The sequence below is a fragment of the Eremomyces bilateralis genome, assembly GCF_010015585.1.
Source record: "Eremomyces bilateralis CBS 781.70 unplaced genomic scaffold P152scaffold_31, whole genome shotgun sequence".
Classification (NCBI taxonomy): domain Eukaryota; kingdom Fungi; phylum Ascomycota; class Dothideomycetes; order Eremomycetales; family Eremomycetaceae; genus Eremomyces; species Eremomyces bilateralis.
The window spans coordinates 182067-194933 of NW_022985097.1; the positions used below are offsets into that span (position 1 = coordinate 182067).

The following is a 12867-nucleotide window of genomic DNA, read 5'->3' on the forward strand; positions in this document are numbered from 1 at the left end:
GGGGAGAAGAAATTGAGTTACCTTTCTTGGCATTCCCCTAAGCACAGTTCCCACGATCTTAACCAGAACGCGGCGGAGAATTCACCAAAACAGGCCTCTAGTAGTTGCTTAATTAGGAAAAGAGCATACTTTTTGGTATTATGTTGTTTTTGAGCGAATTGGGCCTGTCTGTAATGGTGGTGATGGTTGCGGGAATGCCAAGAAACGTAACTCAATTTCTTCCCCCCCGGAGGATTATATGCCTGAGGCATAACAGTGTGCAGTCCCTCCGTCTTGGAGTGCATATCACGTGAACTCCGACAAGAGATTCACTCCACCAATCACAACAAGTGTTCGCCATCGAATCAGAATGTCGCCCCTCCCTCAGAGTCAACACTTCGAGTGACAGGATTCCGCAGACGGACATTTCTTGATATGATTCACCATTCTCAAATTATTTAAAACGTCAACACCACCCTAGGATTATATTTCTCCATTCTCCGGTTCTCCCCAATGCAATACACACTGACCTACTAGCTACCAAAACGACACATCTACATCAAAGGAAAATCAACCATCCCGATCTTCGTGAGCATCATTTGACACGATGGCCGACTCACCAGCAGCCACCAACGGCACCGACAAGCCTAAGAAGATCACCTTTCGCTTCTGTCAAGAATGGTCAGTCCTCTTTCCGCACTCCCATGCAGTCTGCTAACATCGTTCTTCTCTTCCCCAGCTCGAACATGCTCTATCCCCACGAAGAGACGTCCACGAACAAGCTCCTCTTCCAGTGCCGCTCCTGCCACTGGAAGGAAGACGCCCCCATCTCCGTCATCTACCGCAACGAAATGAGCAACACGGTGGGCGAAACAGCCGGCATCACACAGGATGTCGCCCAAGATCCCACGGTTGGTGGTTCCCGCGGTTCCCACACATCTTCCTCTTCCCCCAGCAACCCTGTCCCCAACGACTCTGTGCAAGGCGCGCGGCTTCTCTCTCCCACGTCCATGTCCGCCGACCCCTCCTCCGACTTCCCCCCGCTCAGTCCCCTCCTCCGCGCGCTCCCCCTCGACACGCCCGACTTCTGCACGATGTGCGGACAGGAGATCTTCTGCGTGACATGCGGCGAGGAGGTCGAGACGGGGTGTTTCCTCGAGACGGAGGAGACTGAGGCAGACTCGGTCCGCACCCTGGCGGCGATGTCGGGCGAGCGGACGATCGGTTACGACTGCCTGCCCGACGCGTTGCGATCGTCGAATTTAGATACCGAGCGAATGGAGGATTCCTGACCGCGAGAGACCGACCACGAAAGAACCATCCCGTATTCGCCCGAGAGAGAAGCCACGCCGTCTATACACACTTCGTTCTATACCCCTTATTAAACACTGAGTTACCTCTTGTCATGATGAGTCCCTTACTCTCTACTATATTTGATGCGTTTATATGCGTTTCCGTCTTCGTCTTGGTTTGATAAGGCAATTTCGGCAAACGCTGACTTCTGTTGGTTTCGGATTTCTAGCTCCCCCGAGTCACGAAACCGTGCCCGAATTGCCAGGAGACCGAGGCCGTCTTCTTTCAAAGTCAGCAACGGACCGCGGAGACAGGGATGGTGAGTCGAAGTCCGAGCGATCTACCCTAACAGATGTCCTAATGCTAGCGGATAGAAACTGTACTTTGTCTGCTGCAGCTGTGGACACGTGTGGCAAGAGGCCTAAATCACGAATCGGGCGTTTTGGGGTTCGGGGTACCGGGATAGCGGATGGCATGGAGATTTTGGAAGATGGATCCAAACATTCATAATGCCGATGGCGGCATCGAACGTAGTTCCAACATACCCGCGATTTTTTGTTTCCGGAGTCTCCAGGAAAAAGCACCGGCGCATATGATGAAGCGACTCCACATAGCATTTGGATAGGAGTTGATATAAAATCCAAATCAATCCCTTTTCTATATATACACATCTTTCCGTTAACGCCGTCCATGCGAAACCTTCCTCTCCCCTCCCCGCACTATAAATGCATTGGCGCCAACGACAAAATCTTCGACCACCCGTTCTTCCTCAACTCCGCTCCCACGATCCCGCTGATCCGCGTCCCGATCGGCTCCCCGGTCTTGTTGATCAGCACACATGCATTGTCGTCGAAGCGCACGACGCTGCCGTCCTTCCGCTGCATCTTGGAGCGCGTGCGCACGACGACGGCGTGGCGGATGTCGCCGCGGCGGACCTTGTTGGCGGCAGAGACGGAGACGCTGCCGCCGGATTCGGGGCCGAAGGAGCGCTGTTTTTGGACGACGACGATGATGCGATCGCCTGGGGGTTGGGGTTAGTCGGGGGCTCTGGAATGGGACGAGATTGTGGGAGGATAGTGGGAGAAGACAAGAGGGCATGGCGGTAGGAAAGCATCGGAGGACTCGATCGCATGGGTCCGGGCCGGGGGGAGATGAGTACATACCGATTTTCGCAGCGCGGTGCATCTTCAGGACTTTGACGCATTCGACAATGGCGGCGCCGGAGTTGTCAATGCAGTTGACCATGGTCTAGAGAGATGTTAGTTGTCTAGAGAGACATAAGGTGCAGGAGAATGGGAAACGGACCTTGAGTTGGATCATCTTGACGAGTGCGACAACCCTCCTTGAGGGCCAGTCCTTCCTCTGTCAACTATGCACGGGTTGTGAGGGAATGCGATCTTGAGATGGGCGATTAAAGGTGGAGAGTGGGAATAACATTTGATATCAGATTGTTGCAACCATCGTGCAAGGACCCCATGCGATCCATCTCGTGTTGAGCCTGAGGCTGTCAGGCTGCAAAGAACGACCCTTGGTTCCCAGCCCCCGAAGCTTCCAATTCACAGCCACGATGGACGATGACAACTGAAGAGTGAATGTCGGATTGGCCAATCTTCTTCAATAGTAATTCCCCAAGGAGTCTCGCCGTGTTCATTCTTTTGCGGCCTTCTCTCCGACCACTCTCTCCACACTCCCCAACTTTCCATTTCTTCCAATCGTCCAATCGTCCCTCAAACCGTCCGAACATGCTTGGTCCCTTCGCGCCGTAGCCTTGTTCATGTGCTGCTTCGTACTCAACCCCCGTCGACGTCACTGCCATTCAGCTTCGCGCTGTTGAGTTCGCACACCGACAACCGGTATTGAGGGCGTGGAGATTGGATGGTGTGCATGAGGTGCATGAGAAGGAGCTACAGTCATTTCTGAATTCTATCGCTACGGTTATTTATTGCACCTGAATAAACAGCCGCGGCCATGTCGCTCAAAGAGGTAGTCGTCAAGAAAGGGGTGCTAACACTGGCGCAACTGGCCAACTACGACGACGTGATCACGGATGCGCTTATTGACCATGTACGTTACATTCGATACCGCTCTCCTTACTCTACCATGCATTCTCCCGTCCAGCGATGCAATGCGACTGACACAGCCACTAGGTGTATTTCTGGACCTCGATCCGCAAGAACAAAGCGCGTTTCTTCCCTTCCCGCGGCATTGGTGAGGAGGATATCGCAAACATCCTGCGCGACTGCATCGTCGTTGAGAAGAACGTCAACAAAGCTGTCGACCAGCTCCTCAAGGTCCGCGGCATCAAGGCGTTCTTCGACCGGCTGAAAGCACCGCATGAGCGCGACCATTTCGTCAAGCACCTAAAGAAATATGTGCAGATCTACCTTCCCGACTGCCCGTTTGAGGTTACGACGACCAATCGCTACACCATATCCACCTACGAAGCGGCCGTTACTGCCCGACGGTCCCTCAAGAAGGACGAGGAGATTAAATACCTGACCGGAATCCAGGTCCCGTTGACCAAAGAAGAGGAGAAAACCCTGGACCTCACCCGGCGCGATTTCAGCATCGTCATGTCCAGCCGCAAGAAAGCCCCCTCCCTCTTCCTCGGTCCCGCTCGCTTCGCCAACCACGACTGCTCCGCCAATGCGACCCTCTCCACCCGCGGCATGCAAGGCATGCAAGTCGTCGCGACCCGCCCCATCGACGTGGGTGAGGAGATCACCGTGACCTACGGCGAGGACTACTTCGGCGACGACAACTATGAGTGCCTCTGCGCGACCTGCGAGCGGCTGTGGCGCAACGGCTGGGCGCCGGCCGACCGGGTGCTGCGGGAATCGGTACACGCGTCCGTGGCGGCGGCGACGGAGGAGGTGGAGATGGCGCAGCCGTATTCATTTCGGAACAAGCGGAAGTTCGTGGACGAGTCGGCGCAGGTGTCGAGGTCGGCGACGCCGGATGTGTTGGGGAAGAGGCGGCGGCTGGCGGTGGGAGGAGCGCCGGCGGGTTCGCCGCCGGCAACGCCGAGGGGACGACGGACATTGCGCGTGCCAGAGATGAAAAAAAAAAGGAGTGGCTCGAATCTTGGGACAGAGGTGGTGGCGGAGAATGTGGGGGATCCGATCACATCAACGGAAAAAGAACCCTGGACCCCGAAAGCGCTGAAGACGTCCGCGAGCATTCCTTCTACCCCAAAGTCGTCCAAGTCGTCTTCGGCTCGGGAGGAGCTAAAGCAGGCATATGCGAGGGCCCTTGCAAGGCGACTAGGCCAGACTCAGAAAGATATCGCACAGCCCGACATCCCAGAGCAAACAACGGATGCAGACGAAATCAGGGACATATCGATTACCAAATCATCGTTACGGAGCAGCAGTAGAGCCGAAACTAGCTCACCTTCGACGAAGACCAGGCGAGTTGACACGCCCGACATCCCGATCACCCCGGCTGCACTACGAAAGTTGGATAGAGTGGCGGCCGAGAAAGCGGACACGACGGAGGCGGTTCAAGAGCGGGACATCTCGATTACGCGATCCTCCTTGCGCAACAGTAGTCAGGCGATGATATCGAACGTGCCTTCGCCGGATTCCGATGCGTCGACGCCAGTATCATCCACGGAGTCCTCAATGGGATCGTCCCATAACTCCCAAGCGACCGAGGCGACATCCATTGGCGACCTGCCACTACCCGATCCCGGGATTGAGGTCAAATCCGAGCAGGTCGAGACATCGACGAAGTCGATCGAGGAGAACCGCGAAGAACCCCTCCCCACCCCGAATCGGCTTCAATTATCCCTGAAACCGTCCATCAGTTCCCTTAGCGAGCTATCTGACCTCTCCGAAACCTGCGATATCGACCACGACACCCTCGAGGCCGTCCGCCATCCCGTTCTCTCCGCTTCCTCCCTGAAACGCGGCCGCGGGCGACCCCCCAACTCCCAACGCACGCAGCCCCGCTCCCACCTCGCCTCCGCAACCCGCGCATCTGACTCCCCCATCCCCACCACTGAACCCCACCCTCCCCCCTCCCCCACCGGCTCCACAGCCAGCCAAACCGATAACGGCCCACACCGCACCCCCGGTGACTACTCCCAAACCGCCCTTCTCCTCAGCACGCCCTTTAGCCGCTGGGTGACCTGCCAAACCTGCGCTTCCCCCTTCCTCCAACACGACGCGTACTTGACGCGGGCCGGCTGTCCGCGGTGCGAGCGGCACAGCATGCTGTACGGGTACGCGTGGCCGAAGACGGAGAAAGAGGGGCGGTGGGATAGAGAGGAGCGGGTGCGGGATCATCGGGAGGTGCATCGGTTTGTGGACCCGAAGGAGGAGCGGGGGATACGGAAGGGGAGGAGGTGGAAGTTGGAGGATAGTAGGGAGGTGGAGGAGGAGGAAGAGGAAGAGGAAGAGGGGGTGGAGGTGGAGGGGAAAGTGGAGGGGAAGAGGGGAAGTCTGAGAAGGAAGACGAGGGCGTGAGAGAGGTAATGATTATGATAGGGGATTACATGGCAACGGGATAGGGACTCGGGGGCAGGAAAACTGGCGATGGCAATAAGCATCCCATACATAATCAAGATAGTTGTTCCGTTCGCAGTGCATTTCCTGCCAAGGGAAAGGTTGCATTCAGAGACTCGGGGTTCCCCGATTCATTATTTGCATAACATACATTAATGGCGTCTACCCTCCCATGGGTATACTGCGAATGTATGATTGGATAGCTAGCCATAATAGCATCGTTCGCATCTATCGACCATCCACGATCGTTTTCGTGCGGTGTATTTGCGCCGGTCATTAACGTTTTTCTGACCGAAGCCGGAGCCAGTCATCGCCAGCCTTGTACGCAGGCGCTCTTCTTCATGGGAACGGGGCTGAAACGGTGTCGTCGGTCTGTATCATTAGAAATCAATATCGATGCCCATCATGTGGCTTCGAACAATTAGCCATATGAATCTTTCCCGTCGCAATTCGCCGACTCACCTCTCAATCAACCTCATAACCTTGGTCACGAACGCCTCTAGATGGAAGATTTGTTTCTATTCGCCCGAATCAGTTAGAATCCACGCTCCACGCATCGCCAAAAGGAGAACTTACGCTTCCCATCTTCACCCGGTGCTCGTAGAACGCCGCCCACTTGATCACCTCGGGTCGCAGCTCTGGCGCCACCTTCGGAATCAGCCGGAAGGCGAGCGACTTGATGACTTGCGTCGCTGGGATGCAGTGCACAAGGAGGTCGTAGAGCTTCCCGCGCACCACCATGATCTGCTGGGGGGATCGTTCCGCGACGATGTCGGCTGCGATTTGCTCGATGAACGCTTCCCAGTCGGGGGGAGGGATCGGTGTGGTGTCGGTGACAGTCTCACTGCCGATCATGTTAGCACCTTGCCGGAAGCCGCAATCGAATGCAACACATATGGAACAATAGGAGAGAAATCCATACTTCTGTGCATACACCGCCTCAAACATCAACAGCGCTCTACGCAAATTCCTCCCACACTCCCCCGCAATCCGCTCATTCAGCCCTCCACTCTCCTTCCACCCCTCCTTCCTCCCCACCTCCTTCAACACCCCCACGACGTCCTCCCCCGTCGGTGCCGCCACCCTAACCAACAAACACCTCGACCGAATCGGCGCAATGATATTCGCCGTACTATTCGCAACCAGAATCATCCTCACGTTCCCCGAATATTTCTCCATCGTGCGCCGCAGCGCCGCCTGCGCCTCGCGACTCAGATATTCCGCCTCATTGACCACGACGACCTTGAACCGGTGGCGCGCGCTCAGGTCGACCGACTGCGTCTGCGCGACCTCCTTCAGAAGATCCTGTACGATGACGCGGTCGTGGGGGCCGACGTCGGCTGGGGTTATTTCCAGGTGCTGGTTGGAGGAGGCAATGGTGAAGTCGAGCTTGCGGTTGGAGGAGGTGACGAACTGGCGGGAGTCGATGCGGATCTTGCTGACCGAGGGGCCGTAGAGGGCGCGGAGGGTGCAGTTGATGCGGGTCTTTTTGCCGGCGCCAGAGGGGCCGTAGATGAGGAGGTGGGGGAAGTCGGGGGATTGGGCCTGTCGGGGTTAGGATAGGCTGTGATGGGATAGGGAGAGATATACCAGTGCTTCTAGCCGTTTGGTGAGGTCATAGTGGTAGGTGAGCTGTGTAAGGTCTTTAGGACGGTGTTTGTCGACTAGGAGGGACATTGTGTGGTATCTGGATGGTTTAACTCGGGGGTATATATCTTTGTTAAGAAAAATTAAATGGGCCTTCTGGTGTGGAGTGTGGTGTTCAATATGTCAAATTGTCAAATTGTCAATATCAGATTTTAGAGATGGAGTCTTGAGAAGACGCGATGAGGCGCGTCGCGCCAAAATGTGATCAGCCACGCGACACCCCTGTCGCAATTCCGCTTCAACCTCATCGCCAGTTTCGAGATTTCGAACTCTCAAGTCTCGAATTTCGAGTTTCCTCTGCCCCAAATCAGCCGTCTTCATCTACATTCTTTATATCTATCTATTATTCTAGTTTCTTTTGGTTCATCGCTGACACCCTCCATCATGACATCTTCCTCTCCAGCATCCCCTACCCGTATTGTACATTGCCATTCTCTCGCAAGATCATGCCTTTGAGAACAGGAGGTGAGAACATATATAAATTGGAGGGACCCCTCTGGAAATATCTGAATTCATTAGAAACAACCCAGATTCTACTCACAATAGCATATGGGTCTCGAAACACATCCTCTGATTCCCATCGGCATTCTTGTCATAGCTGCGCTTAGTTTCAATCGATACAACTCCGACTTCCTAGCCCTGCTGAAACTAGAATTTGGATCTTTTCGTCTAATCTTATTCGGCTTCAGGATGGTTCTCATTCACCGGCAAAAGACACTGAGTACCGCGTAGATGGGGTGGGAAGCATCATCCGGACCTTTGTCGGGCTCCCTGGCTGCAGGCACTGGCTGCCAGAGAAATCGTGCCGCTCATTTCATCCCTAGCTATTATTGTAGCGAGCCAGCACGGTAATGCCTCGCAGGGCCTTTCTAAGATGCCAAGTCTTGGTTTCAATTGGAGGTGCTGCAAAGACGTTCTACTAGAATTGCTTGTGAATTTGGAAGTAGCGGAATACTTTTGCCCAGTCTACGCTCTCTCACATCAGTCCGAAGGCAGCCGCCCCTGTAGCCGCTCTGTTCACCACTCTTGCAACAGTTGCATGATTGAGACCAAGTATCTTCAACCAATCGACTTGGTTCAGTATGCGGTTTACAACTTCCAGACGTTGTTCCGTAGGGTCTGACCACCACACCATAGCATAGTAGGAGCAAGGTGAGGTAGGAGTACATAGAGTATGACAACCTGAAGTCACCAATCCAGAATTGGATTTAACCAGTTTTCAAACTTGAGATTTCCCATGAGTGAACTTGCCAGATGCAGTGATTGAACAATAGAGCAACCATTCCATCCTCCACTCTCTGGATAAACCCCGAGACGCACGCGTTGATATTGCTAACCATGGCTGTAGGGACTGATATCCCTCCTCACAAACTGGAGCTTGAATATGAAAAGGTCGCCATACACAACTAATCAGTGTATAAGGTAACTACCTCATCCAATTATTCGACATGTTGAGCTATAAAAAAATGAGCTTCCAAGTGCGGATCTCCCATTATTTCGAAAGTGACATGCGGTCATTCCCTTGCCTATCCCTCCTATCATACAGTCATTAATATTCTTCGCCAATACCGATATCGGTATGCGAGTAAATCCTTTCCAATCATTCGACGCCAACACCACCAATCGCCAACCGAGCCCCATTTCCATCAGAGTAAATTGGCCTGGAGATCAGACCCAAAGCACTCTCGGCCATTCCCAGCAACTGCGTCAAGCTACAGCTCTTCCACTATACCTGTCTTGATTCTTCCATCGCTGCCTCCGTCCCTATACACACTGACCAGCCCTTCATCCGCATTCCCACTCTCCCGCAAGAAACTCGGCCTCCCTGATCTTGAACTCCCCGGCATCGACCCAGTCCCTTCCGGCGTCCATCCCCCAAACCCCGATCCCGCTATTGCATCTCCTCCCATGCTCCCCTGGGTGCCCAAGCTAGCCATGCCGTTCCCAACCGCACTTCCAACACCATTCGTACTCCCCGAACCCGAACTCGGCGACGGCGGCAAGTTCGCACCGCCACCAACCGTCACCCACCCTTTCGGCGTCACCACAACTTGCACGCTCGGTTTATCACACACTGTTCCATCCGTCGTGCACCCCTTGAACCCGTTCGCGCAGGTATGCCAGTGGCCGATCTCGACGCCGGTGGGCACGGTGCCGATGTTGCTGGCGCAGTCGTTGGAGAAGCGGAGGGCGGTGGTCGCGCAGATGGAGAAGGAGGAGGATGGGGGGAGACACCCGGCGAAGCCGGAGGGGCAGACGGTGGCGCGGTAGTAGTGCGTGCGAGGGGGGCAGAGAGGGGTGAGATCGAGGGGCGGGGATTGGGGAAGGGGAGAGGTGGAGGCGAGGGGGAGGGAGGTGATGAGGAGTTGGAGAAGAGGGACGCGCATTGTAGATTGAAATTGAATTGCAAGAGTTTCTCTGGGAAATGACTGATTTGGGAGAATTCGCGATAGATACGACTTTGCGGACTAGCTTCGAAGGACTTCGGATGTTGAATCGTGTTGGATGATGACTCTGTTGGGTTGAATCGGGTGCTGAATAGACATATTTGAAGGCATTAATATCGCTATAGAACTGATTACGAAGGGACGCTGATGCACAGAATGTTCATGAAGAAGATAAAGAGAGAAAGAAGGGCCAAGGGAACTTGGACATTTGAGGATCTCAGACACTAACAACGGTCTCATCGGTGATCGGCAGCATCGCGCGCTCGTATTCATATCCGTTGTCTCCTGGTTAGCGTGCATGGGACGGGGCATAACCGCATAAGGGGCCATTTATGCAAGGTCCAGTGCTAAACTTAGTGCATTCACTGGGACGCTGAGTAAAAGTTTGTCCAAACGGCATACGCATCCTACGGGGGACAACAGAGAACCTGCATGAAATTTAAAAACAGGGATATGGACTGGTTCAGGTTTTGAAGGTCTAGATGCTTGGCTTATAATCTATGGAGGTGGAGCCGCAAGTCGCTGTAAAAGGTGGAATTTGAGGACTGCGAATGTGCGAATGTGGTGTTTACCCCGGAATGTGGAAGATCGGCAATTGCAGGGGTCAGTTGGTGGTGATTGGCAATCTCACGATGAAAATAGCAGTATTCAGTGAACAATATCAGTGAATAATAATAACAGGATTTGACTGCCAACAATGGGTTTGGACTCATCAGCTCAAGCATTCAGGAGTCAGGCAATCTTAGCGTACCACGTTTTGCAGCCTACTGGCCAATTCCTTCCTGGATATTGCTTTGATTCACATTTATCGTTAAAAATCCCAATTTAAGACAACCCATTGCATGCTCTGCCATATTATGGGCGACGAGAAGCAAGACCAAACTATCATATTGATTTCATAATACTCAAACTCAAAGAAGTTTCGCTTGGCCGCCGTACTTTGCCTGCCATGCGCTGAAATAAAGGATGGCAGCAAGCGGCTGCCCGATCAAACAGAACGATATCCAAAAGATCACGTTTCCTGCCACCTTGGGGGCCCGACCTTCCATCTTCTGCAGAGGGTCGGTGAGGAGGATCAGCGGAATCTGCCCCATCATTCCAAAGAACGCCACTCCTGTAGGATTGTCTATTAGTAAACAAGCTCCAACTTCAAGGCGAGAAAGGTCTGCTGGACTTACCGATGATGTTGTGCGTTGGAATCCCCACCAGTAGCTCATGTAAAATCCCTGAAAAGATAAACACCAGCAACTGGGCGACGGACGGTGGTACTCCCCGCCCCACCAAAGGCGAGTAGATATGTCTCTTCATGAATTGATACACTGGCTTATTCCAACTCGTCCAATACGTACGGATACTCGTCACATTCCACCAATCCGAGTAGAACTCCCGATCCCCAAACCGCATCACCTCCGCCAGCGCGTTTAGCGCCGACTGAAACCCTGCGTAGAACCCCGCGAGCCAGCAGAACAGCGAGATGGTCGACAGCTTCATGACCCGCTCGAAGATCGAGATGATGTCGAGCGTGAACACTTTCTCCAGTGAGTTCTTGAGCAGCGGCGCCGCGTACTGCGCGGACGCGAACCAGATCACGATGACCAGCCCGAGTGCCTCGGCGACCCGCTTCGCGACGAAGAGCCAGCGGATGTGCGTCGTGCGGGGATACACGGGCTGGTATACGAGGGTGGGCGCCCACCAGAAATATGTCAGGTTCTGCAGCGTGATATTATTCGGATAGGTGGAGTCGCGGTAGAGCTCAGGGATGGAGTCTGGCGGGGCGGTAGTGAGCATGGCGTGGCGGAGGTCGCGGTTGGTGAAGGCGTAGGAACAGGCCTTCAGCCAGACGATGATGGCATGCAGTTCGCAGAGCATGCCGATACCCGGGGAGTGGATGCGGTAGTAGACGATGGTGGATGTGACGACGAGGTTCAGGGTTGCGTTGATCCCGTGTGCCCAGGCGATATAGTACCAGGTCCATCGGAAGCGGCGACGGATTTGTTCCGCTTGTTTGGTTCCCCCATTGCCGTTTGATTTTCGCTTGAGAACCCCAAGCGCGTTCTGCGCTGCGACCAGCTCGATTAGGAGGGCGATGAACAGGTGGATTGGGACGGAGAGCCAGAGGATGAGGCCATAGGAGATGTCTTGCCGCCGGTATTCGCTGCAGGTTAAACAAACGAGGACGCCGTACTTCCGGAAGTTTTCGAGGATAAGACGGAGATTGGAGACAACTGTCATCGGATTCCATGTTAACACAAGGCCCTGTTATTCAAGGTTTGTTAGATACGTACTGAGCATTAGAACCATCAGGTTCCGGAACCCGAAAAAGTTCGGCGGGTTCTCCGCGCCCGGGCTTAAGCACGAGGTCCTACTCGACGCATGAACCGGGAAGACATGCTTATATCGTTGGGTCCTTCGATTAATGGACTTCTTCCCAGCTTCATTTACTGTTCCATTGGGACTTTTTGCTCGTCGGTGGATGATGTTGCTCCCTGAGGCCGAGTCCATGTCTGTGGAATACGCCGTGCTCGTTCCCGTGACGGTAGCCATGGCGGCTCAGGATGGATTGTGATACACGGAAATATCTTGTGTCATTGAGACACGGAATAGATAGGAGGGACGGAGAGGAATATAGTCGTAGATCTCTGCATTTGCCGTCAGCGATCGCTCGTTGAATTCCATTCCCTCATGAGAGTCTAGATGGGGAAGCTCATCGGTGACGTACCTCTAGTGCATTCGCGAACGCGTCAACTATTCGGTGGAAGAAGGGGTAGAAGTCTCGGAATATGACAATCGTTCATGCTCGCGAGTAACACTACCGCGAATATATCTAAATGATATGCCAAATATTGGGGAGGGACTTATCGGAAGAGAATCTCAGGTGGGGATATCCTGAGGGGCGACGAGTTTGTTGAGAACCTCGCCCCGCAGCTATCCTGGGTGGTTGCTAGGGACTCCTGCGGATTGTAGATACTACCTAATTAATACAATCATTGGCT

The 12867-nt window shown here is 54.0% G+C and overlaps 6 protein-coding genes across 6 annotated transcripts; 2 read left to right on the top strand and 4 right to left on the bottom strand.

The window, feature by feature from the left end:
• Positions 1-500: 500 nt before the first annotated feature.
• On the top strand, positions 501-1682 carry P152DRAFT_462196 (uncharacterized protein). Its single transcript, XM_033680282.1, has 3 exons — positions 501-660; positions 719-1591; positions 1647-1682. The coding sequence occupies exons 1-2, from the start codon at positions 587-589 to the stop codon at positions 1269-1271; spliced, it is 627 nt and encodes a 208-aa protein (XP_033530429.1). The 5' UTR covers positions 501-586; the 3' UTR covers positions 1272-1591; positions 1647-1682.
• Positions 1683-1863: 181 nt separating this feature from the next.
• Positions 1864-2668, bottom strand: P152DRAFT_462199 (ribosomal protein L14). Its single transcript, XM_033680283.1, has 3 exons — positions 2578-2668; positions 2436-2520; positions 1864-2293 (listed from the first exon to the last, which is right to left on the bottom strand). The coding sequence occupies exons 1-3, from the start codon at positions 2590-2592 to the stop codon at positions 1992-1994; spliced, it is 402 nt and encodes a 133-aa protein (XP_033530430.1). The 5' UTR covers positions 2593-2668; the 3' UTR covers positions 1864-1991.
• A 208-nt stretch (positions 2669-2876) lies between these two features.
• P152DRAFT_485199 (uncharacterized protein) lies at positions 2877-5741 on the top strand (the record flags this gene model as incomplete). Its single annotated transcript, XM_033682035.1, has 2 exons — positions 2877-3336; positions 3420-5741. Exons 1-2 carry the CDS (start codon positions 3241-3243, stop codon positions 5739-5741), a joined length of 2418 nt encoding a protein of 805 aa, XP_033530431.1. The 5' UTR covers positions 2877-3240.
• A 137-nt stretch (positions 5742-5878) lies between these two features.
• P152DRAFT_462200 (P-loop containing nucleoside triphosphate hydrolase protein) lies at positions 5879-7569 on the bottom strand. The gene is made up of 5 exons (XM_033680284.1): positions 7371-7569; positions 6703-7325; positions 6357-6624; positions 6243-6298; positions 5879-6191 (listed from the first exon to the last, which is right to left on the bottom strand). The coding sequence occupies exons 1-5, from the start codon at positions 7455-7457 to the stop codon at positions 6161-6163; spliced, it is 1065 nt and encodes a 354-aa protein (XP_033530432.1). The 5' UTR covers positions 7458-7569; the 3' UTR covers positions 5879-6160.
• Positions 7570-8790: 1221 nt separating this feature from the next.
• On the bottom strand, positions 8791-10258 carry P152DRAFT_462202 (uncharacterized protein). The gene has a single exon (XM_033680285.1). The coding sequence runs from the start codon at positions 9812-9814 to the stop codon at positions 9140-9142; it is 675 nt and encodes a 224-aa protein (XP_033530433.1). The 5' UTR covers positions 9815-10258; the 3' UTR covers positions 8791-9139.
• Positions 10259-10785: 527 nt separating this feature from the next.
• Positions 10786-12418, bottom strand: P152DRAFT_452604 (uncharacterized protein; the record flags this gene model as incomplete). The annotated part of the gene is made up of 3 exons (XM_033678306.1): positions 10786-11000; positions 11053-12099; positions 12160-12418. 3 exons carry the CDS (start codon positions 12416-12418, stop codon positions 10786-10788), a joined length of 1521 nt encoding a protein of 506 aa, XP_033530434.1.
• Positions 12419-12867: the final 449 nt, after the last annotated feature.

What these genes read in the sequence shown, in the direction of transcription:
- P152DRAFT_462196 (XM_033680282.1), top strand. Translation starts at nt 587, where the DNA reads ATGGCCGACTCACCAGCAGCCACCAACGGCACCGACAAGCCTAAGAAG. An exon ending in TTTCGCTTCTGTCAAGAATG is followed by an intron (nt 661 to 718) that starts GTCAGTCCTCTT and finishes TCTCTTCCCCAG; the next exon opens with CTCGAACATGCTCTATCCCC.
- P152DRAFT_462199 (XM_033680283.1), bottom strand. An exon ending in GCACCGCGCTGCGAAAATCG is followed by an intron (nt 2,294 to 2,435) that starts GTATGTACTCAT and finishes CCCAACCCCCAG; the next exon opens with GCGATCGCATCATCGTCGTC.
- P152DRAFT_462200 (XM_033680284.1), bottom strand. Translation starts at nt 7,457, where the DNA reads ATGTCCCTCCTAGTCGACAAACACCGTCCTAAAGACCTTACACAGCTC. An exon ending in ACCGGGTGAAGATGGGAAGC is followed by an intron (nt 6,299 to 6,356) that starts GTAAGTTCTCCT and finishes TCGGGCGAATAG; the next exon opens with AAACAAATCTTCCATCTAGA. An exon ending in GTTATGAGGTTGATTGAGAG is followed by an intron (nt 6,192 to 6,242) that starts GTGAGTCGGCGA and finishes AATTGTTCGAAG; the next exon opens with CCACATGATGGGCATCGATA.
- P152DRAFT_462202 (XM_033680285.1), bottom strand. Translation starts at nt 9,814, where the DNA reads ATGCGCGTCCCTCTTCTCCAACTCCTCATCACCTCCCTCCCCCTCGCC.